Below are 24,619 nucleotides of genomic sequence, written 5' to 3'. Positions count from 1 at the left end.
AAGTGTCACCTCAAAGTGGCCACTATCAATGGAAAATCCACATAAATCCAACACCAATAGCACCACCAAATCTTTGACAATTAATTTGAGATAGTTACTTGCCAAATTGGAAAAGTCTTTTCTATAAACCCCCTAGTTTTTGCATAGAATCAAATATGTAAGCAGATCTAAGAGCTCTCACCATTTGCTGAAGATACGAGGATTTTGTGAAAAATTCAAAGCAAAGCGATATCTTGACCTAAAAATGAGTTGCACATTGTCACTCTACAGTGTTCAGTGATATGGTCTTTATCCATCCTAAAGGTTTTGATACTAAGGTCGAGTGCTTTGTGTCCAGATTCAACCATAGCTAGTGTTATTTTGTATTTATCATCGGGTACAGGAAACAACGTAGAACAATCCATGATAAGTTTTCTCCATAGATTGTATAATGATTCATTCATTTGAATATTCTCTTACTCCTCAATCATTTATAGTACAATAACCTTGCCAACATGCATTTTTTTACAGTATCCTTTAGCAGTCCTCAGCTTTTCCTTGGTTCTACCAGTAGATATGCTTTACTACTTATGCATGTCTTAGAATTTATTGGCTCATGCCCTAAGTTTGCTGCACCATCTGAAGCACATCTTCAATTTTAAATAATTGAATGGTCAAAATTAATAAACGACCTACTGCCTTGCTTACTAAAAGACTAGGGACATGAATTAATATCTTGTATTTTCGAATTCTGCTTATTCTACTCATGCAAGAAATATAAGCATTTGTTCCAATACATATAGAAAAAAATTACAAGCATGGAGAATAGAAAACATACCTTAAAATCCAAAATCAATTGTGACACAACAGGATATGCTGGATCATCAGTGCTTTCAACAACAAACAGGAACTCTAGAGGCCCGCCATATAGAGAGACCAACTGTATCACACCATATATCTTTAATAAATCAAATCTTTCAAATATCCTACAAACCATGCTCTTTCATGTTATTCAAAAAGCATCAATACAACATAGGGTGCAGGACAATATGCCTGCAAAGATTACTTCAATGGCACGAAAAATCCTTACTATATTAGTTAGAATCAAAGTATAATAGACAACTTTGAAGCATCCTCCTTCACAATCTACTCTAGGTGATAAAGTTTCAATAGTAATGCATGTCACACATGCAGAAGCATTTTAGATAGCCCTATCCATGTTTCTCACAATATCGGTGATGATTTCTAGCTCTAAAAAAAATTAGCAATGCCATTGTGGTCACCACCTTGTGTGGAGAGAACCCAAACCTGACTTTTCCAGTTACTATAATTGTGTTCGCCAAAACCCTTTAGAGGCATCACAACAGATACTCTTGGCAGCCTTTCCTGAGCAGAATGTTCAAGGTCATTGATATTTGGATAAAGAAAAGCAAGGCTGTGACCATCCTTTTCTGCATCTTTAATCCGCTTCAACTCTTTTCCCCTGTATATTTTTGTACAAAACCATAAGAAACTCATTGCGATAGCTTAAGAAGCTTCATATTCACCAAGGAAAGAAAACTTAATGTGACAGTATTTTACAATGCAAAACATATGTTTCTATTTTAAGTTTTTGAATCTCCAATTTCATTCATCAAATTAATAACAGTCAGAAAGCATAACAAACCAGGACCTCTGCCTACAAAGACAATTTTAAGAAGTGGGGATTCAATGTTACGTACCTAGTAGTGCCAAGGATGTTGGCCAGCTCATGGTATAATTGTGGTTGAGCACTGAGTAGCATACTTAATAAAAAGAAGTGGACTCCAAAAAGTTCAAATCAAGAATTTGTTGTTCTATCAAATATCCATAAAATAATTTTTGGCTTTAGTCTTGAAGACTGCTTCAAAGGATAGAATTTGTCAGCAAGTGCTTTGACAAACTGATTCTAAGTTCTGACAGCTTTCTGATTTAGATCCACATTGTTTACAATATGTCTAGCACTAAAAATAGCAATTGGCAGACATCAATGCAGAAAAGATCATTTTATGTTATTTATGAAGAAATTCAGTTTTTAGTGCCTCTGCATTTATATTTCCCTTTGACTGTAAAATATTACTGTTAGCTTGGACCTTAAATAGATTTGAGAAGTGGAACTGCTGTTGAGTAAGTTAGTTGTTGCAAGTGCAAATCTCTTCAAAACTTTGGGTTAACTGATCATACATTTCTTTTCTTTGTTTCCCCAATGCACCTTGAGTATCCCATGGACAGAACCAAGTGAATTTCAGTCTGCTAAATATAGTAATGAGACTTGAACAGTCTGCAAAAAAATTGTGAGTTCATAGCTGTTGTGACCATTTCACACATCACCCCATTGCAAATGGGGATCCCCCACTTTTTCCCGCTTTCTAGGTTAGTTGTCCTAGTTAAGTCATCTGGTAGAGTCTTTAGCTATTAGCCTTTTGCTTTAGGAAGTGCAGTGTCTCAGGTTGCCAGGAAGTGATCGGGTCATGTCTCCCTCTTTAGGATGAATTGAGGTCAGTTAGCTCTGAAAACTTAGGAAATGAACCATTTTGTGATGATCATTCCATTTGATCATCATCATCTTATGCCTTCAAGGTGATGGGTCTAAGTATTGAGTCATGAGAATTGGGATGACAGATGCAAGATGAAGGCTTAACTGCATGTGAAAGCTTTGATAACGACAAAGGACCTTCTAAATTGGCAAGGTGAGTGCTACTGCTCACAAAATTTGACAAGTTTGAGTCACAATCAGTGACCCCCAAAACCCCCCACCTTGCCTTAGGCGACAATCTGTGACCCCTAGAAAGTCCAACCTCTTTCAGTCAGTGAGGTAGGAAAAGTCTGATCTCCCTCTTGCTCAGTCAGTGGCCCCTAGAAAGTCCGACCTCTTTCAGTCAATGAGGTAGAAAAAGTCCAATCTCCCTCTTGCTCAGTCAGTGACACCCTAAAAGTCCAATCTATGATGAGACGGCCGTTTACCTCACTGGGTAAACAGGAAGAATACAGAAACTGAACAGCAATGTACAATGCAAATATAAAAGAAGTACCAGCATAAGCTTTCCATTAATGTCAAAGGATGTTCATATTATATCCGTCGTTAACAATACATTACATCTGACACGGCTAACATTACATACCACAACACCCGGAGGTGATACAATATATGATTGCCGAAGGGGTGCGACCCAACCGTCGCGACTCCAACTACCTACCCGTCGGCTAACTAACTATTGATAATTAACATTACTAACTATACACTTTTTCCCGATAACATCATCCCCCCCAAGAAAAGAAGTCGACTCCGACGACTTAATACAAAATAGAGATGAATGGCAGGAACTACTGACGCTAGTCGGGCCCAGATCTTATACACTTGCTACGTCCTCGCCTGAAAACCTTTTCTGCTACCAGCCAATGCTCAAGTGCGGATTTCACCAATATGGCTTCCTTGGCCATCACAATCCTCCTATGCCTAACCCAAACTTGTCTGCAAAACACGTTTTTCAGTCTCAGCTTCCACCCACTGCTACTCAATTGATATGGTCTCCCTAGCCAATTTGTCCTCGATAGCCACCCGTGCTGCTCTCCCGGCATCCAACTCCTGGGTACGCTGAACTAAGTCTCACACGACTATTGCCTCCAACCTGGTGGTCAGCTCCTCCCGAGCCCTCTATGCATCCACCACGGCAACCTCACGTCCCGCCGAGACATCCTCCGAGTTCCTCAAAGCGTACCAGTCATGCCTGGAGGTGACCACAATCCGCTGGCACAAATGTTAGGAGACACCTCAAATCCGCCATCACACTCCCCAAAGGCTAAAAACTGAACTGAATAACTCCCTGGTGTCATACAACTGTGCGGACCTGCAATGCCTTCCCTCAAACTCTGTTTGTTCCCAACCTCCAAATCCGTCTCCCTCTACGGCTTATGGCATTCCCGCCAATGCTTAGCTGCAGGCTTCCTTCTCACAGTACGGACAAGCACAACACTTCCCATGGTATTCTGTAGCTCCAAAATAAACTGGGGGTCTGGGGGCAACGCCCCCAGCGGGGTCGAGGGGCAGCGCCCCCGCGGGGTCTGGGGCAGCGCCCCAGCGGGGTCGAGGGGCAGCGCCCCTCGCGGGGTCCTGGGGCAGCGCCCCAGGTGCGCTCCCTGTCGCAGTACAGGGCGGGGTCGAGGGGCAGCGCCCCCGCCGCCAACACCAATTTACAACCTTCAGAACCCCATGAAAGTCCATGGCGCACTGCATTTCTGTGATATTTTATGATGTCAAAAACCCTTCTTCTACACTCCAATATTTTCAGTGTCCAGGCTCCAGATGTCATCGAATCATTTTTCAATCCGTCGTCGTTTTTTTTTTTTTTTTTAGGCACTGTAATGTCCCGCCATACCACCTCCAATCGTGCGGTGACTTCCCTACTTCGTGCGGTGTAATTGGTTCTTTCTGCATTTGTGCGGTGATTGTCTTCCCTTCGGCTGCTTTTCTTCCTTCGGCATGTGCGGCTTTCCCTTCGGTAGCTTTTTATCTCCTTCGGCATGTGCGGCTTTCCCTTCGGTAGCTTTTTATCTCCTTCGGGATGTGCGGCTTTCCCTTCGGTAGCTTTTTATCTCCTTCGGCGGTTTTCCCTTCGGTAGGCGGCTTTATGCCCACGCGGCCCTTCGCGGCTTCCACCGCACGATGGGCTCCACCTTCGGTGGTGCCACCGCACGGTGGGTTCCACCATCGGTGGCTTCCACCGCACGGTGGGTTCCACCTTCGGTGATGCCACCGCACGGTGGTGTCCATCGTTGGTGGTGCCACCGCACGGTGGCTTCCACCTTCGGTGGTGCCACCGCACGGTGGGTTCCACCATCGGTGGCTTCCACCGCACGGTGGGTTCCACCTTCGGTGGTGCCACCGCACGGTGGTGTCCATCGTTGGTGGTGCCACCGTACGGTGGTCTCTTTTCCTTCGTTTTTCTTTCTTTCTTCTTTCTTCTTCTTTTTTTTTTTTTTTTAAAATTTTTTTTTGACCGTACGGTCGCCTGTCATACGACCGTACGGTTTTTTTTTTTTTTTTTTTCCTCCTCTCCTAATTTAGATGTCTTAGAAAGTCGTCTGTTCGGGTCCCCTGTCTCTGGGATTGCCCTTCATCCTTCTCGGTTTTCCTCGCTCGACAGTCTCCTGTTTTGGTCCTATACCTGGCGAGTCGCCTGCCCGGCCTCTCGGGTCCCCTGCGCGCTTCGCGTGGTAAGGTTTCAATTTGTACCCGTTGGTGGCCAATCTATTTTCACTGGTCATTGAAAGACCTGGAACCACAAATTCTACAGGGACCACGACCTCCTTCCCGTACATAAGAAGAAGAAGGATAATAAAGATTTTGAAGGCTGCGGCCTTCCACACAGGATTCCAATCGTTGCCGACACTCTTCGGATTATTTACGTCGCCAGGGTTTGGGGCATCTCCCTTCCAATATTCTTTGTATTCCGGTAGGTACACCTCTGTTGGTTGCTCTGGTTCCTCTAATTCGAGCCTGTAGCTTTGGAACATTTCGTAATCCTCCATTTGCCAATGGAAGAGCCCGTTAGTCGAGCAAACCTCATCTTCAGAACATCCCTCCAATTCTAGCACCCCTTCACTGTTCGGCTCCATCGCGTTCTTGCCCTTACTTTCATCGGGACCCCCTTCCCCTTTATTAGAGTCCTCCGAGTCGGAAGAGGCGAGCTCTTCGCCGACATTTTGGGTGTGTAGGTCAATGGTATATTTTCGCCCTCCCTTCTCCATGGAAAGTGTATTTTTCTTCCAGTTGTGGTTTACCCTTGCGTTGATCAACCACACTCTCCCCAGGATGGCGTCATAGCCTTTCTTCTTCGAGGGAATGACCACGAAATCTAACAAGAATGGTTGCGTACCAATTGTCACTTGCTGGGCCATCAACAGGCCGAGTGGCTTAATGCCGTGTTGGTCCGCTCCCACCAGGTTGAATGTGGGTGGCCACAGGGTGGGCTTCCCCAGCCGCTTCCATGTTTCTTCTGGTAGTACATTCACCCCAGATCCACCGTCCACAATGGTGTCCTTCAGAATGGTCCCACAGATACCCATTTCTACCACAGCTGGGTGTCTACCACTGCTCAAGGCTAGTAACATCGGGTCAGTCGAAGGGCTGACGGAAACCTCCACCTGTGGTGTACTCTTCGTAGCGGTGGCGGGAACCCCTACCTGTGGTGCACTCGACAATGCGGTGCTTTGCACATTGGTGAGGATGGCAGTCCTCAATTGTGGCATAGAGTCTAGAAGGTCTTTTACCTTTATCGGCACCTCCATCTGCAATATTTTCCCAATGATGTTATTTTCCACTTCCGTACGGAATGATGTACTCGCCACCTCGTTGTCCCGTCGTTCAGTTGTCATCTCACGTTCAATATTGGCCTTTGCCTCCCGTAATCTCTCCTTCTCTGTACGGGGGTCGGGATAAGTGGCTTTTTTCGTCTGGGCGCGGGTGATCGCCAGTACTTCTTTCTCACCAGTCTTCTCAGCCTTCTCAATGTTGAGGAGATTCACCCCTGCCTGCGGGCAATTTGCGTCCTCATGGTCGCCTGGCCCACACCAACGGCAGAGGTGCTGAGGGGTGGCTTCCTTCGTGCAATCACGGGCGAAGTGCCCCCACTGATTACAGGCCCTACATTGGATAATTGGCCGGCCCTTGACGTCATACTGGATACGGCTTCCGTTATTGGTATTGTTGCTATTCCTTCCACCGCCGCGTCTGTTGTCCCGGTATCCTCCAGATGATGCATTATTGTTTGCCTCCGATGTGGATGGCTGCTCCTGCGCAAAGAGCACTTGCTGGTTACGTGCCTTCAGATTGTATGGGCATTCCTTCGTAGAATGACCCATAATCTGGCAGATGTCGCAAAATGCCTTCTTGGGACAGGCACCTTTCGTGTGGCCGCTCTCCTTACACTCCGTGCACCATAGTTCATCGTCCTTACTTGTAGTCCCCTTCATTGTCTTAAATTCTTTTAACATCCTTTCCATATCTTTTTGAAGGGCTGTGACTTTCTTCCTCGGCTTCTCGTCACTACTACTCTCTTCTTCCGATGTGTCATCATCTTCAGATGATGATGAAGGTCTATTCTTCTTCTTTTTGGCCGTCTTATTTTCACTTTCCAGGTCCATGGCCCGGTTGTATGCGTCGTCGTAGGATGTTGGAGGCACAATTTTCATCTTCCGTCGTAGCTTAGGGTTCAAACCCTCGACAAACCACCTCTTCTTCAAGCCATCGGCCGGTTGGCTTTCCATTTTCCCGACTAACTCTTTTAGTCGGCGCCCGTACGCCCGTACGGTCTCCTTCTTTCCTTGCTTTGTTCCGTAGATTTCGGAAACTATCTCGTTATCATCTCGGAGAAGCCGGAATTCCTTCTCGAATGCCTTCTTCAATTCATCCCACGTAGTTACACTGGTTTTATCCAAGTCTGCATACCAGTCAATAGCCACTCCTCTCAGTGTGGCGGGGAACTGCTTCATCCATTCATCCTGGTCAGTCACCCCGTTGGCTGTCCAGATGGTTTCGCATGTACGGCAATGCCGTGCGGGATCATCTTTGCTATCCCCGTTGAATTTGGGTAACTTCTGTTTGGTCGCCATTGATGGAAATCGTCTACTTGGAGGTGGTTGTGGCTGTGTCTGCCCTCCGGTGCTACTCCCTCCGATGCCGCTAATGCCTCCTGTGGTGGTGACCAAAGGTACGGTGTTCTGCCTTGTACCTACCGTGCGGTTACTTCCTCTGATGCCGCTGATGTCTCCTGTGGTGGTGACCGAAGGTACAGTGTTCTGCCTTATACCTACCGTGCGGTTAACTTCCCCTTCATCGTCACCCGTGCCAGGCTCCCTTCGGTGATCCTCCCTTTGTGGCACTTCGTCGTCACCCGTGCCCGGCTCCCTTCGGTGATCCTCCCTTTGTGGCGTGAGAGATAAGTTTTTGAACCGATCTCGAGTCTCTTCAACTAGTTCTCTCCGTAACCTAGTTTCCTCCAGAAACTCTTCAAGGCTTCTCGCTCTACCGTAGTCTGGCGACGCATAGAAATTCCCCTCGGCTTCTGCACCTTCCGTGACACCTCCTTGGTTCCCTTCGGGCAACCCTTCGGCAGGTCGTCCTTCGGCAAGTTGCCTTAGCCTCCGTCTACGTTCTACACGTTGTTCCAGAATCAAAGCCTTCTGCGCAGCCTCCCACTCGTCGGTTTCTAATTTCTTATTTCTGTCTTTATTCAGTAAATTGGGCATTAATTGTGGTACAATTTCATGTTTCTCAACACATAAATCAAAACACAACACGTCTTTATTAATTCATTCTTTTGTATACAATCAACATAATTCTTCTGCTTCTAACAGTGTTCTTTATTTCTCTCCTTTCACAATTTAAGGATTATTTGTCCTTTGTCGGTCTTCCCTACGTCCGTCATCCTGGCGCTCATGAAATTCTCGTAAAATTTGCTGTCGTCGGTTCTCCGGGTTTACTTCACCAACGGGTAGGCCCATTGTGTCTGTGCGCCATCCGTGTCTTCCATTCCTGAGTTCGTCTAGGCAACGGCGCCAAATGTTTACCTCACTGGGTAAACAGGAAGAATACAGAAACTGAACAGCAATGTACAATGCAAATATAAAAGAAGTACCAGCATAAGCTTTCCATTAATGTCAAAGGATGTTCATATTATATCCGTCGTTAACAATACATTACATCTGACACGGCTAACATTACATACCACAACACCCGGAGGTGATACAATATATGATTGCCGAAGGGGTGCGACCCAACCGTCGCGACTCCAACTACCTACCCGTCGGCTAACTAACTATTGATAATTAACATTACTAACTATACACTTTTTCCCGATAACAACGGCCTTTTGCTAAGCAAGATAAACATTTTTAAGGGTAGATGCTTGATGTTTGATTAAATTGAGGTGATTGAGTAAGAGAGGCTAACATCTTTTGTGCAGTCAGTGCCTCCTCAAAAGCCCGACCTTTCTTGGTCAGTACCCTCTCAAATCCACAACCTCCCAAGGTTGACTGTCAGTGCTTGGCAAAATCTCCAACCTGCTTTGAGTTCATTTCCAGTTACCTACCTAGAATCCGATCAGGCTGAAAGACTCTTGAGTTGGGTGAGATCAGTGTTTGGAGGCCAATGCCTTAGAATTTTGAAGCTAATCATGTTTGAAATGGATGAGGTTGTAAAATGTAAATGGAAGCATGTCGAAATGGCTAAGTGAAGAAGATGAACTCATGCTGTGGTATCACTTCCACTTCCATCTTCTCCTTCCACTTCCCCTTCACCTTCTGCCTTCCTTCCACTCCCACTTCCATCTCCCCTCACTTCCATTTCCTTCCACTCCCTTCTCCTTCCACTTCCATTTCCTTCTCCCTCACTTCCATTTCCTTCCACTCCCTTCTCCTTCCACTTCCATTTCCTTCTCCCTCACTTCCATTTCCTTCTCCTTCCACTTCCTTCCTTCCTTCCACCCTCATCTTCACCTTCTTCCATCCCTTCCATCTTTCCTTCCACCCATCCATCCTTCACCTTCACCTCCACCTTCAACTTCTTTACCACCCTCCAAACCCTGGCATATTCTTCCTTACACCCCTTCTCCCTCATGGCATCTCCTAATCCATATCGCTTAACCCCTTCCACCATGGTATCCCTCACATCCACTTCCTTTGCATCCCCTCCTTCTCCCAACCCACAGCACATGCTTGGGCCCATGAACTTCAAGTTTAAGACTAAAAGCCCGATCTCTTCCTTACCATAGTCGATGACCATGTAAAACCCTGACCACTTTTGGTCGATGCTACCTTGAAAGTCCGATCATCTTTGGTTGATGCCACCCAAAAAGCCCGACCAGTTAGATGACACTTCCTTTGCCTAGTCAAAACCCCGATCATGCTTGAACATTTTTAGTGGGCAATGAAGAGTCCAACCCAAGGCAAATGAAGGAAGCAATTTAAGTGAGAATCCAATTAACAAATTATGAAGCATTGTCAATGCTCCATCAGAAACCCAAACTTCCTATGCCTAGTGAAATTCGCGACCTATCACATAGCATTGTCTTTGACCCTCCAAAACTATGAACTTCCTTTGACCCCCCAAAATCCCGAACTTCCTTTGCCTGGGCAAAGCCTGACCACTTATAAAGCACTATCGATGCCTTCTTAAATCCACGACAAGGGAGGAGGGTGAGTGATAGCGGAAGCATATGAAGGGGGCCCGCTTATGAGATGAAAGTTTTTATTCCAAAATTTTAAAAACAAAACAAGTCGGCCTTTTCAAAAACAAAATTGTAAATCATTTAATGAAACAAGTTAGCCTTATTACCTCTTTAGAGGCCTATAAGATTGAGTGGATGATCACTTCATTTGATCATCAACTCAAATGAATTTTGATTCTCATTCATAGCTAACGATTCTGCATTAGTGAATTCACATCCTTTCAGCACCTATAATCAACGATTTTTTACATAAAGCGGCAGCCTTCACCTTCAAAGGCAGCAATCATCATAAACAAGTCAGCGAATTCCTCCAGTCAATTATCGAACTCCTCATTCATCTATAGGATTGCCACAAAGATATATAACGATTTTGAAGCGAAATCCCAAAGAGTAAACCTGTGCAAATTCTACAGACCAGAAGGCAAATCAGACCTGAGGCAACTTCTAAGCTAGTCATTTCAACAAATTTGGGGAACATTTTGATAGTTTTAAGTACGATCTTGCTGTAGGGAGGTCTTAGTTTTATTACTGGATTTGAGGGGATTCATATTATTCTTAATGATTTAAGAACGTTATATTTCTGTTATCATATGATTTTTGATCCAATGAATTGTCTCCTTTCAGTACAGTAAGGATCAAGACCCCAACATGAAGATCTACATTCGAGGGAGATATGAAAAGGGGAGCTCAACAGCATCTAGGATGAAAAGCTTAAGGTTTCAAACAAAGAAAGCTTCTATCACACCAAATCTTATCAAGGTTAGAGCTTCAAGTCAAGCTGAAGGAGGCAAATCAAGGTTCAGGTTGCGCATTCATCGATCAAAAACATACAGTGATGGATGCGAGAGGAGGATGTCACACCATGGAGGCACCAAAAGAAAAGCTGTAATGTCCCCGCTTTGAAATACAATTTAATGATAAAAGATTATAATAAAATTAAAATTAAAATATGAAAGAAATATAATTAAATATAATTATATTTTAATTAAGTTAATGAATGGTCAAAGGCATGAAAAGTTGTGACTCACTCAAACATGAGATACAATTTAATGATAAAAGATTATAATAAAATTAAAATTAAAATATGAAAGAAATATAATTAAATATAATTATATTTTAATTAAGTTAATGAATGGTCAAAGGCATGAAAAGTTGTGACTCACTCAAACATGAGATATAAAAGGGAGAAGAGAACCTCAATTGAGGGGGATAATTTGGGGAATCAGGAAGTGCAGATCTGATTTAAATAAGAAATGCAGATCTGATTGTGAAAGGTTGTGTCTCTTTCAAAGGGCAGAAGTAATGAAGAGTTGCACTCTTTCAAAGGGTGCTAATGGTGAAAGGGTGTGTCTCTTTCAAAGGGCAGAAGTAATGAAGAGTTGCACTCTTTCAAAGGGTGCTAATGGTGAAAGGGTGTGTCTCTTGCCAAAGGGCATCCATAATGAAGAGGTATGAGCTTTCCCTCACATTGAGGGATACAGAAAAAAGGAATCAAAAGCATCCAAGGGACATGACCATCGATCAGATCAGATCAGAACTGTTATTAAGTTACAAGCAAGAAATGGATCACTATCAACGGGTCAATTCTAGGCACGGATCATCTCACACATAACCCCTGTCAAAGAAGACACTACAGATCACATGAACAAGTAAAGAGTCTTCCACATAATCACTGTCAAGGAAGTAATATAGATCGACCCCAAAACAAGAGATTACCCTCTACCTTATCGCTGTTCAAAAAGGAGAATTTCAATCTATGTTAGTTAATTAGCTAATAACAAATTAAGTGAAGAACATTAAGATTGATCAAAGGTTGAATAGTTAAGTTAATAATCTGGATAATAAACGAAAGGTCAAAACTGTTAGAAGTTTGATTAGTTTAAGTTGTTGAAAAGACATGACTGAGGAGATACAACCCCTCCCATCATGACTGCTAGAAGAGATATTAAAGGAGGATCATATTGTAGACAAGGAGAATGGATAGTTGTTATTTTTACTGATTCATAGCAGAGTACTAAGTCAGCCAAGTGAAGGTGGTGTATCCACCAGTTTGCAAGGCCATAGACGCATGTCAAAAAATATTTAACAAGCAGAAATAGCGTCAAGATTGCATGCTTACAAGGAGACATAACAGATGGAGTGATCCGGGATTTAAAACCCAATTCAGAGACATTCAAATCGCATGATATAAAGAAACCAACCAGATACAGCAATCTTATTGTTAGAGGGTCAAAGGACATATCTTGTATCAAAAATGAAGGTGGTGAACATAGCAATCACAGATAATTCTGCATACATCTATAATTATCAGACCTCTTATTTGATCTCATAACAGATTTCTTTCAGAACATTATATTAGAATCTACATCAGATTTGAAAGGTTATATTATTGTCAAGAAGAACATCTAATATTCACATAAGGTCTGCTAATTGAATCTTGTCTAGAGTCATTATGCAATTTCAATAGAGTCCATAAGCATCATGAGTATAATTATCTCATTAAATAGCAAAGTTAGTGGAAAGTCCAAAAGGGGACATTACAAAAGCACTGTCATGCAAAGAATAGAGATCAACATCAAGCACTCGCGATAAGGGACGAAAACTTGATAACTTTGAATTTGCTTCGGAAATCCAAGGATACTATCAGTATAGGAGGTAGATTCCCGAATGAGGATTACTTTACAAGGAGACACTCTACATGCAAATTCATATACATGGAGATACTTCCTCAAGCAAGGCATGAAAGATCAATTACCAATACAAGGAGGAAGGATGATGTGTTATCTAGTCACATGAAGAAATGCAGGATTGCTCGAGCACGCCAGCATTCATCAACATTGCAAGGGAAATAGTTCTAGAAGAGTTAATCAAAGTTAGAAGATGAGGCAATTTGGAAATATCTCATGTCTTCGTCTCATTCATGAATGGGCTTGGAAATGTTGAGCATCAAGAGATATGCATCAGTCACCTACACTTGTGATGAGTTACAAAGGCAAGCTGAGGTGCTGCCTAGTAATCACCTATCCAATCACATCATTTCAAGCTAAGGTGTCCAGATTCAATGTACCTGACTCATCCATCGAAGAGGATAACTACCACAAAGAGCATTTTTAGGTCACCTGACTCATATTAACCAACTATAGTTGACCCCTTGATCATTCTAACCTGCTCCCATCTCCACTTGCAGCTCTAGGACTAAAAATGTAATTTGCAGCTCCAGGACTGAAAAATGTAATTTGCAGCTCTCATCAAATGTTTGGCTATTGCCACCCCTAAAGGCAACTCTTCATTGAAGGGGTCCTCTCCAATTGATCAGACCCTTTGTCAAGAGAATTGCTTGATTGGAGGGATTTATTGGATGATTTGGGGAAATTCTGGCTGAAAGTTTTCATTTCCAGCTATTTTTCATTTGTGCAGTTTCTTATCATAAATTAATGACCAGTTCAGGCAATCTCTTGGAGGCATTTTTCTGATCTATTTTCTTTCTTCTCATTGTTTTTCTCATTCTTTTCTGCTCTACCCTTCTTTTTCATCTATTCTTCTCCATCCTCCTACCACTTCCTCTATTCTTATTTATTTTCTGATTTTCGTTTCCTACCAATTTTCTTCCTTTTTTCTCCTTTATCTTTCTCCTGTTGAAGTATTGTAGCTGCGAGAGAGATTTTCATTGCAATGTTCCTTATTTATCTCTTCTTGTATCGGTTCAATAGCTTCCGGTTTCTTGTCTTGATCGCTTTGATGACTGACGGTGACCCTTCATGTTGCTGTGACTGTCAGTGAAGATGATGTGGCTGCCAGTATATTTGTGACTGTCGGTGTATAGGTAGCTGTCGCTGCAGATGTAACTGTCTGTGCCTTTCCCTCTTCCTTCGTGTGTCTCCTTACTGGTATTCCCGATACTTTATATTCATCATTCTTTCTTTTCGTGCTCGCCCTTCTTCGGCAATTTTATAGATTTATGATCGGTTTCTCTCATTCGTCAAGAAGATTGTGATTGCATCTGTCAGATTAAATATATTATGTGTTTTTCTGCGTTCAGAGTTCAGTCTTATGAAGGTTTACAGATTGTATGTGAGATGTATTTTCTGACTTCATCATTATGATTGATTTGTGGAGAATCAAACTTATATTATTGTGATTGATAGTAATCTGAGACTATCATCAGTTGTATTCATTTTTCAGAGATATAATAAAGTTCACTTTTGAGTGGGCTGGGTTTTTCACCCTCAAGTGGAGGGTTTTCCCAGGATAATTTATGTGTATTTTGTTACAGATTATTTCTGTGTTGCTAAAAACATTAACATCTCCAACATTAAGTTCTAAAAATTTCAGATGATGCCGCCATAAAAAGGAGATCTATATGGAAGCCTGGCATTCTGCAACAAAAAATGGGACGTTACATAGTGCTGTGATAAAATTGTACATGGAAGCCTTGACTGCCTAAAATACTAGCTTGAATGCATAACAGGCAACAAAATTTGTCCATCCAAATATGCCCACTGGGAGTTCAAAGGAAGATTAGAAGGATTTGGGGAAAAGGAGCAGAAGATAGAGATGGGAGAGTCATTCTCTCTTCCTCCTCCATACTCTTTACTGACTCCATCTTCTTGTATCCATCATAAGAACGATAAGTGTTTAGATAGTGTGGGATTAAATCCATATACAGTCACTCATTCTAGTCTTGGTTCTCAATCCTCTCTTTAAACTACCAGTTGGAATAAGGAGAAACACAAGTCAGTACAGAGTGCAATCAGAAATTATATATCACACGTGAATAGTTGCTAGATTGCATGTCCTAAATTATGATTTCCAAATGTTTTCTTTTATTAATTAACAGAGTTTTGAGCATTTTTAGGTCTTAATCATTTTAGCCAACAATGTTGGTCCCTTTGATCTAAGTCACAAGGTTCGAATTCGAATTCAAATTCGACAGCCATGAAATTCGGATGAAATTCGACAAGGGAAAAATTCAAAACAAAATTCGAATAAAATTCGCCTTCTATAATTTTGTTAATTTTTAAATATATGTATACTTCTAATAAATTATCAGAATAGCGACCCTTGTTGGAGAAAACCCGAGGGCGACCCAGCAGTTGCAGACACCCATGACCCAATAGATACAAAGCATATACAAAGAATACCCACGACTAGTTGAGTTGTGTTTAGAGGCGGATAGCAGTGCTTTATAGAGGAAATTCGATTAAATTCGATTTTTTTATTAGAAGTTTCAAATTCGATTAAATTCGAACCTCATCCATGAAAATCGCCGTATCCTGTGACTTAGCCTTTGATCATTCAAACCTGTTCCCATCTCCACTTGCAGCTCCAGGACTGAAAATTGTAATTTGCAGCTCCAACCAAACATTTTGCTGTTGCTCACCCCTAAAGGACATTCTTTGTTGAGGGTATCCTCTCCAGTTGATCAGGCCCTTTGTCAAGAGAGAACCTAAATGGAGAGAACTATTGGGTGATTTTGGGGACTTCAGGCTCAGGATTTTCATTTCCAGGTATAGATTTTCATTTGTGTGTTCCCCTCAACTGTTACGAGTGCCAATCTGGGAGGTTATATGACCTCCTGACTTCTTCAAAAATGACGCACAAAAAATACTGTGTGTTCCCCTATCGTTTGGGATATCCGATGCATAAGCCACTTTCCAACCTTAGCCCTAACCTAGTAAGGCCCATACTACCTCAGTTATAGCTTCTGATTTCCCTTTTCCTTCACTATCGGTTGCTTATACAATTGTAGCTGACAAAACCATATCACCTAATTTCTTTGGCTCTGTCCAAATTCAATCTATAAGGTTTTTTTGATTCCCACAGATTCTGGACTGGAGTGACCAATAGATCCTCTACTTTCTTGATTTCCATCAATGGCACATTTGCATCACCTGAGACCATGCCCAGCAAGAAGAATCAACTCTCGGCACATTTTTATATGAAATTATTGTTTTGAGTATTTTGTTGTTCTTCACAAAAACTACTTTTTAAGTCGCACAATACGTTACTTCAAAGGTACCCACATTGAGAACTTCCCCAAACTGCAACAAGAAATTTTATCCACCATTTCCTCTCTTGAATTAGTTTTCAGATATTAGGTCGGGATTTGAACTCAAGAATCCTAAGAAAAGTTGAACTCAAGCTTTTTAGTCGCAAAATATGTTACTTCAAACATACCCACATTGAGAACTTCCCCAAACTGCAACTAGAAAGTTTGTCCACCATTTTCTCTCTTGAATTAGTTTTGGATATTAGGCCAGGATTTGAACTCAAGAATACTAAGAAAAGTTGAACTCAAATCAAGTTTAAGCAGTAATACTAAAAAATCTTTATTTTTTCTTACATAATCTATAATTTACAATTTTTCAATACTGGGACATGAGATTTCAACTAGGACCAGAGAAGCCGAGTTTGTTATGTACCGATGCAACTTGTCGTGTAATGCATTCCTTTTTCCCAATTATTTTTCAAAGATTGGTTTCACCCGAGTTAAATCACTTTGCAAAGTTTAGTTTTACCCCCAAGTCAAGTCAGGTAATTTTATTTTTTATTAAATTGCTTCTCAATTTGAAAATTTATAATATGCATCCATGAGGACATGTTGTAACGTTTCCATTTTGAATATGAAAAAACAATCATCGAAATGCAATGCTTTTATATCAAGCCTAAACAGCTAATTTCTGTGCAACAGGTCCAAATTGATTGAAATCGATTTTTCCACATTTGGCTCCTCTAGCTAGCTATTAAATAGAGTGCTGAATAAAGAAACATCTGAGGAGAAAAAATGTGGTAAATGGGCCACAGAAGTTCGTGAGAGATACTTTCTCGTGAATTGCTACTCGTGAATGATAGGTCATGAAGATTGGCTCATTTAAAACATAGCTCATAAAGATTGACTTGATATTTAACACACATTCAAATCCTAACAAATTGTATTGCTTAGCAATAAAATTACCTAACAGTAGCGGCCAAAGCCCAACCAAGTGCGAGAATCAAGCATATTATGCAGCCCTGCCAATAAGTAGTAAAGAAGGCCATCAATTTTCTTAAAAACAACAACACCAAAAAAATAAACCATAATTGAACTTGCAATGAGAACTCTAAAAAGGCAATTCAGCAAAGGCCCATTCAAATCAAACAAATTTGGAGCTCTATAATTGAACTTGAAAGAAGGCCTCTGAAAAGGCTATTCAGCTCAATCCCATCGAATCTATAAAACTTGGTGATTATGATTGAACTAGCGATATTGTGCAGAATTCATGTCAATAGAAAACAAGTCACAACTACAATCAAAAGCCACAAAGGGGCAGGTAGTTCGAAGCGGTAAACAAGGTCTTAGTGTCTGTCCTAACTGATTTACTGAAAATAACAATTCTAGCAGCTACTTCAAATATTTAAAAATAAATAAAAGAGAGTTTCAGATTCAAAATCAAATACAAGAAACAGGATTGTTATTAACAGATAACTAACCTGGATCTGTACTGCAATAGCCAACTTAGTACAAGAAGCATTACTGGCATACCAAATAACTGCATCGAACATCTCCCATCCAACCATGGCGGTCAGCTCTAAACTCACGAGAGGTAATAGTTACCCTAGCAATCCAGTCTGAATCCCGCCTCAACTCAATATTTTTCAGAAGGGAAAAGATTATATATAAGCGTTCGCCTGATTTTTAAAAAAAGGTCAAACGGCACGTACCAGTGCCAACTAGGATCTATGAGGAGACGCTATGGACGGCAGTTAAAGAATAGCCAATAGGAGAGCGTATACAGCTGTATAACGTTTAATCTTTAGTTGAAAAACAATTCTTCTTTGTCCCTTTCACCGGACAACATATCAGGGGTTGTCACCGAAAATATGATGTCACATTTGAGATATATGCCAGAATATTCTTTTGTTCTATCCACATCAGCCTATCAGATTGTGGTTTCGGAATGGAAAACAATTCTTTGCACGCAAAAGAATTAGTGGTTTTGTTTTCTGACGTTTTACAGAACCCTCATTGGTTAGCGCAGGGGAGAAAGAAGTTTTTTTATTCAATATTTTATTTCTGTACTTTTTGCTTATTTTAGATTATTTTTCCACGAGGGATTTTTTTAGTCTCAGAAAAGGTTTTCTATTTAAAGAAATGAATATTTTAGCAGAGAAGAAAGAGAGAAGATCAAGCAAACCTGCAACATTTTTATTACAAAATATTCAATTAAATTGGTTGTATCTCCTTTGAATTTTAAATTTCTTGATAAATTTCTTGAAATCTCAAAATGAGATTTTTTTTTAATAATTAAAAAATATTTTTAGTGTTTATTTGTTCTAAAGATTTTATGGATTTTTAGGGTTTTAAGGTTTTTCGGTTAAATTCATATTGTCCTTTCACTTTGATATAGTAGTACAAGTCTAAATTGATATCTCTTCAACTAAGAGTCAAAGATTGAAGGGTATTAATTGTACCAAAGTCTTATTCTTGATGTGACAGCCTTGATCTTCGTGCAAGGCATCTTCGTGCAAGGCTTGTTCGAGTGAGTCCTTGGAATTTTTATTTTATTTTAGATATAAAATTAGATGGTCTATAAAATCTAAGGAAGATTTGGTATAGAGTTTGCAGGGTAGATAGAACTTGTCCATTTCTTCTTGAGAGTTAGTACAAATCTCATCCATTTCTTCTTGAGAGTTGGTACAAATCTCATGACATTACATCGTGTCACTCAAAAAGATATTCATAAATATTGTAAAATTGACTCTTTTGCTATCATATTAAAGAAGAGAAATTAATTATATATCTGAAAATTCATCACTTATTAAAAAACACAAACACAAAACAACTTTATTGCTACTTTTTGATATCATAAATTACTTGATCTTAGAATCTTATTAAAATATCTTATTTATTTATTTATTGTAAATATAATAAAATATTACATTAAAGAAATTATTCATTATTTTTTATTATATATAATTCTTCCAAATCATTTGCATTTGAATTTTATTTTGATTATATTTTTTTAAATTATTTAGAAATGTATTTGTTTAAAATAATATAATTTAACAATGGCTTTATTTTTCCTATTAAAATGTAATGAGTAGGTAACGTGGGTGAGTGTTTGTTTAATAATTTTGAAAATATTCATCTACTCTAATGAATATTATTCAACCTAATTTGTTTTTTTAACGTTTAGATATAATACGTTGACCCATTTGATATTTTTTATTTAATTTTTTCAAGTGCAATGAAGTAACGTGTGTAAGTTTATAAAAATATTCCTCTACCCTAATGAATATTCTTTCGATTATGTTTCCCCTTTCTAATGTTTAGGTAATATCTGTTGACAAGTTGAATTTCATTTTCATCATGTAAAGGTCAAAAGTGCATGGTAGTTTGTTTTTTAGTTACATATATATGTATGGAATAATTAGTGTAATTTACGTATTTTAGATAAAAATTAGTAAATGGTATTAGATTTTATTTATAGGTTATTTATTATTTTTAATTTTGGGTTGAATTAGTAGATTCAATATAAATTTTGTTTATATTTGTAAGAAGATTGATTTTCAAATTTAAAATTGCGTTATAGTTTTAAGTTGATTTTTTTATCAATTATTAGTTATCAATTTAAGTGTAAAATATTCAAATAAATTTGAGGATATTATATAAAGAATTAAAAATATTTCATTTGAATCAATCAATGTTTATCAAATGAATGTATCTATACTTAGGATTATCATCATGCAAGTACTTACCATCAACACTTGTGGCGATAAGAACAAATTATGGAGTTGCATGACTACTTGAAGTGTCTTTAAACTTGCCAAAATCGTTAAATCATCGCAAATGGTTTGACTAAGGAGAAGATCCCTTACACAAAATGCTCCCACAATGTCAATAGATACCACCAAGTTTTCACTTGAAGGTTTAGATGCTTAAGACAAGCAAGAATATTAAGGCCAAAGACATCCATAGGCCAGGCTCAAACCCACAAATCAAATATTGAATTCATAGCTAGAAAAATGACCTAAGGACAATAGAATTGTTAATCTAACAGGTACCATCTAATAGATTTTGAACATAAAATATAGAGACAAATCATTGAGCTCATTTGTCACAAAATATTCTACATCAAACCCCTAAATCTTATTACATTGTGTTGTTCCCATCTTTAACCTTGTAATAAGAAGCCATAAAACACTTATGTGATCGAGGGTGTTAGCCTTGAAACACCTTCAACTAGTTAATAGTTAGGAAACAACAATTTGTACATAGTATTTAAGAAGTTCAAGTAGGTAGCTATGTATATTATATCAATACAAACTAGAGCATGAAGACCTTATTGAGGAAAATCATCTTATTCATAAGACTTCGCGATTTTCCTATCAAGTATTCTAGTAAAACATAGAGAATAAGTTGTAGTAGTGAAGACAATAAATTTGATATGTTGTCAACTCATTCTCAAAATCAAGGAATGAAGACTTTAAGAGCATACAAAATACTGAGCCATGTGATGTCAAGTATGATGCATACTGAAGTTGTGATCAAAATATTGATGCTACATAGAAACTCATGAAGATCTCTTATGCATCGATCATTTATAATTCCATATTGGCATCACCTCTATAACATATGTCATACAGAGGAAAAACAATAGAGATAATGAGTAACATGGTACAACCATCATCCATTAATTGCCATCAGTGTGTAATGTTTTTGTAGACACCTAAAAAATGCACAACAAATTAAGTGAATTTTATTCATTTAATTATCCCTATTTCTTCCAATTAATTAAATATCCCTATTTCTCTAAATTAGCCTATTAATCAAATTAAAGATTTGATTAATATTTCCCTTCTTCTATCATAGCCGGTTAATTAAATTTACATTTAATTAAAATTCCCTCTCTAGCCATTTTGATTAAATCTACATTTAATTAAAAGCCCTTTTGCATTTAAATAAATCTAAATTTATTTTAAAATCCCCCCACTTGCAAAATCCTACATCTCCCACTTGCCTCCTAAACCTCTTTTAGAGCCTTCTAAACTCTTTTAATCGGCCTAATCATGTCCTTTCCCTAAATTTTCGGAGGTCGCTTCTCAAATTTGGAAGAAAGTCTTCTAAGTGCATTTAAGACTTTATTTCTTCAACAAGCTAACTTGTTGAGTTCCCCCGGATTTGGAAGGACTCTTACAGATTTGTCCCCAAAGTCTTCCTAACCATTAATGGTTAACTAAACCTTCCCACGTGGTTAGAGACCTTATCTCTAACTTAACCCTCTGCTAACCCAAGGGTCTCATCAAGCACTCATGGCTTTGACCCTAGTTATCCTATTAACCCTTGCACAGGAGTTTACCCCTTGGGTAAAGGCTTTATCCATTGGTTATCCACTAACCTAACCATAACCTTACCTCCTAAGGTAACCTCCATGCCTCCTCAAGAATTTAATGCCTCTTACATATCCTCTCAAGCCCTCTCAAGGTGGCATTTGTCAACTTGAGATTGGATTGAATCCCTCACATGGATTGATAACTTTCAATCCTAGCCCTTGTTGAGATTATTCAATCTCAACCCTACATTGCCCTGTTTTCCCTATAAATAGAGCCCATTTCTTCATTCTCGATATCAAGTCTTTTGTGCATCAAACTTATAGTCATTTTGCAAGTTAAGGAGCTCTCATTGTTATCTTCAAGCATCAAGCATTCATCTCATAGCATTTTAGTTTCATTTAGCTTAAATGCATATCCTTTTCTAGCTTAATTAACTCATCTAGTAGCATTTAATCTTCAATTTGGAATTAACCTAGTTTCATATCTTCATCATCTTGAGCATTTAGTCTTGTATCTTGCATTTCATCTTAATCCATCATCTTAGCTTTCACTAGGATCTTAGTTGTGTCCATTTTGATCCGAAAATCATTTAAATCTTGTTCTCTAGGTTGTCATCCAAGAGATCAAGTGCTCTTCAAGTGAGGACCACCTTGAATCTTGAGGATCTTTAGAGATAGAGGAGCATGGAACAATTTTAAAAAGTTTTGATTCATTAACTTGATTTGTTTTGTTTTTATTTCTAACTCTAATGCAATGTTTCATGTGTATGTTTGAAGTGTTCTTCTCTATTACAGGCCGATACCGCATTCCAGGCATACAATTTCCATCAAAGATACTCAAGCATCATTAATGGATTCGATAAGAAAATAACAGTCAACAAGCATATCTGATTATAATCAAGAGATCAACACTTATTGCTAGATAAGGAGGGTTTGATAATCCATATCAAAAGAGGGAGTTCCAGTATATGACCGATTGGCCAAACAAATATTGATTAAGACATTAACTAACCCAATCAACAACTAACCATTCCATTGGCTAGTTATTCAAACAAAGATTATATCAATGATTACATGAACACTTAAAAGAATAGAGGATCAATGATTGCGATCCAAAAATGGCATCAAGATTTTTACACATACACTCCTCACAACAAATATTATTACAAGTTGTGAAGGTTGTTACACCTAAGGAAGAAAGTGGGAAGTGTTTGACAACTACAAAGCATGAAACTTTAGAAAGGGTTAATCCAATAAAATATCATCAAGCACTAGAAGAAAATTAGAATGTAGTCACCAAACATTTCAAAGAACCAAAGATACAAGGAGAGGAAATAGTTTTCAACACTTACAAAGAAATAGGAGCAGTTGATTTTGCATGTATTTCTTCTATCACAATTGAACTAAGTGCATGGATTCATAAGGATTGTGAGATTAATCTTACACCATCCCAAGGATCATGCATTGAAGATATCATGGTAAGGATTGAATCTAAGGATAATAATTCAGACCTTGTGGAGTTGTTTAGTGATGAGGACATCACCCAAGATTCCCTTTCACCTCTTCAAGAGCATATGGCAATCCCTTACAAACCAATAATCAAGGATGAGAAGAGTAAATTTTCTAATAGCAATGATCCATAAAATACATCATGTGTCCATTTTGATCACTTTGAGGAAGATAAACAAATAAATGTGAAGCTATGGAGAGATAAGATAACAAAGACAGTGAACAAGGATAAGTTTCAGCGTGCTAATAATCTCTTATTTGAAGTTGAAGTAGATAAAACTTATGAATTTGAATTGAATGAAGAAGCTATTTTGGATACGTATAAAACTAAAGATGAACACAAAACTTGGAATCCTAGAATCAAGATGAACTATGAAAAGTACAGTAAAATTATTCTTATAGTGTTAAAACTTGAGTCTTTTGGAAGACAATGTTCTAAAGAGCATGTGCAACATGGGAATATTCTACATCTTGGCAGTTTTCAAAAGACTACTCAACAAGGCTATGTTTTCCATAGATGGTCACTACCAAGTTTGGGATCCAAGGATCATGATTCTAAAATACCTATGGGCGAACATCTCCAATAAGGGAAGATTGTGACGTCCCCATCTTCAATCTTATAATAAGAAGCAATAAAAAACTTATATGATCAAAGGTAGTGGCCTTGAAATACCTTCAACTAGTTAGTAGTTAGGAATAACAATTTGTACATAATATTTAAGAAGTTCACGTAGGTAGCTTTGTATATTATATCAATAAAGACTGAAGTATGAAGACCTTATTAAGGAAAATCGTCCTATACATAAGACTTCGCAATTTTCCCATCAAACATCCAAGTAAAGCATCAAGAATAAGATGTGGTAGTGAAGATAAGAAATTTGATATGCCATCTCCTCATTCTTATAATCAAGGAACGAAGACTTAAGAGCATACAACATACTGAGCCACATGATGTCAAGTATGATGCATGCTAAATTTGTGATCAAAAAAATTGATGCTAAACAAAAACTCATGATCTCTTATGCATTGATAATATATAAATCCATATTGGCATCACCTCAATAACATATTTTATACAAAGGAAAGATAATGAAGATAATGAGTAGAATAGTCCAACCATCATCTATTAATTATCATTGTTATGCAATTATTCCATCGAAGATAGTCAAGCATCGTTAATATATTTGATAAGTAAATAACAGTCAACAAGCATATTTTATTATGATCAAGAGCTCCACATTTATTGTTGGATAACGAGGGTTCAATAATCCATATCAAAGAAGGAGTTCAAGTATATGACCGATTGGGCAAACAAATATTGATTAAGGCATTAACAAACCCGATTAGCAACTAACCATTCTATTTGTTACTTATTCAAACAATGATTATATTAATCATAAAATAGCCTTGATCAACAAGTGATTAATTAATCCTTGAACAAGGAACAACAATTAAGAATTGCATCAATAAATAACAAATATTTATGGAAGTATGTGATTTATATAACAACTCGAATTAATTATATTATGAAGAGATGTGTCTCTTAAACATTCAAAAAGACACAACTCATAGATC

The 24,619-nt window shown here is 38.8% G+C and overlaps 1 protein-coding gene across 4 annotated transcripts in view; it reads right to left on the bottom strand.

The window, feature by feature from the left end:
* The window catches only part of LOC131049143 (uncharacterized), an 84,848-nt gene extending 66,628 nt beyond the window's left edge, over positions 1–18,220 (bottom strand). The window contains exons 1-4 of one of the 4 annotated variants that reach the window (XM_057983174.2): positions 17,694–18,220; positions 17,179–17,234; positions 1,288–1,462; positions 818–919 (exon numbers count right to left, since the gene is read on the bottom strand). In XM_057983174.2, the coding sequence (XP_057839157.1) occupies positions 818–919; positions 1,288–1,462; positions 17,179–17,234; positions 17,694–17,780 (420 nt within the window). In that variant the 5' untranslated portion in view covers positions 17,781–18,220. The remainder of the gene's footprint in view (positions 1–817; positions 920–1,287; positions 1,463–17,178; positions 17,235–17,693) is intronic. The other 3 variants (XM_057983171.2, XM_057983173.2, XM_057983172.2) reach the window with 3 other exon arrangements.
* Positions 18,221–24,619: the final 6,399 nt, after the last annotated feature.

Source organism: Cryptomeria japonica, chromosome 2, assembly GCF_030272615.1.
Source record: "Cryptomeria japonica chromosome 2, Sugi_1.0, whole genome shotgun sequence".
NCBI lineage: Eukaryota > Viridiplantae > Streptophyta > Pinopsida > Cupressales > Cupressaceae > Cryptomeria > Cryptomeria japonica.
The sequence above is the reverse complement of the archived record's forward strand: the minus strand, read 5'-3'. Positions and strand labels throughout refer to the sequence as shown.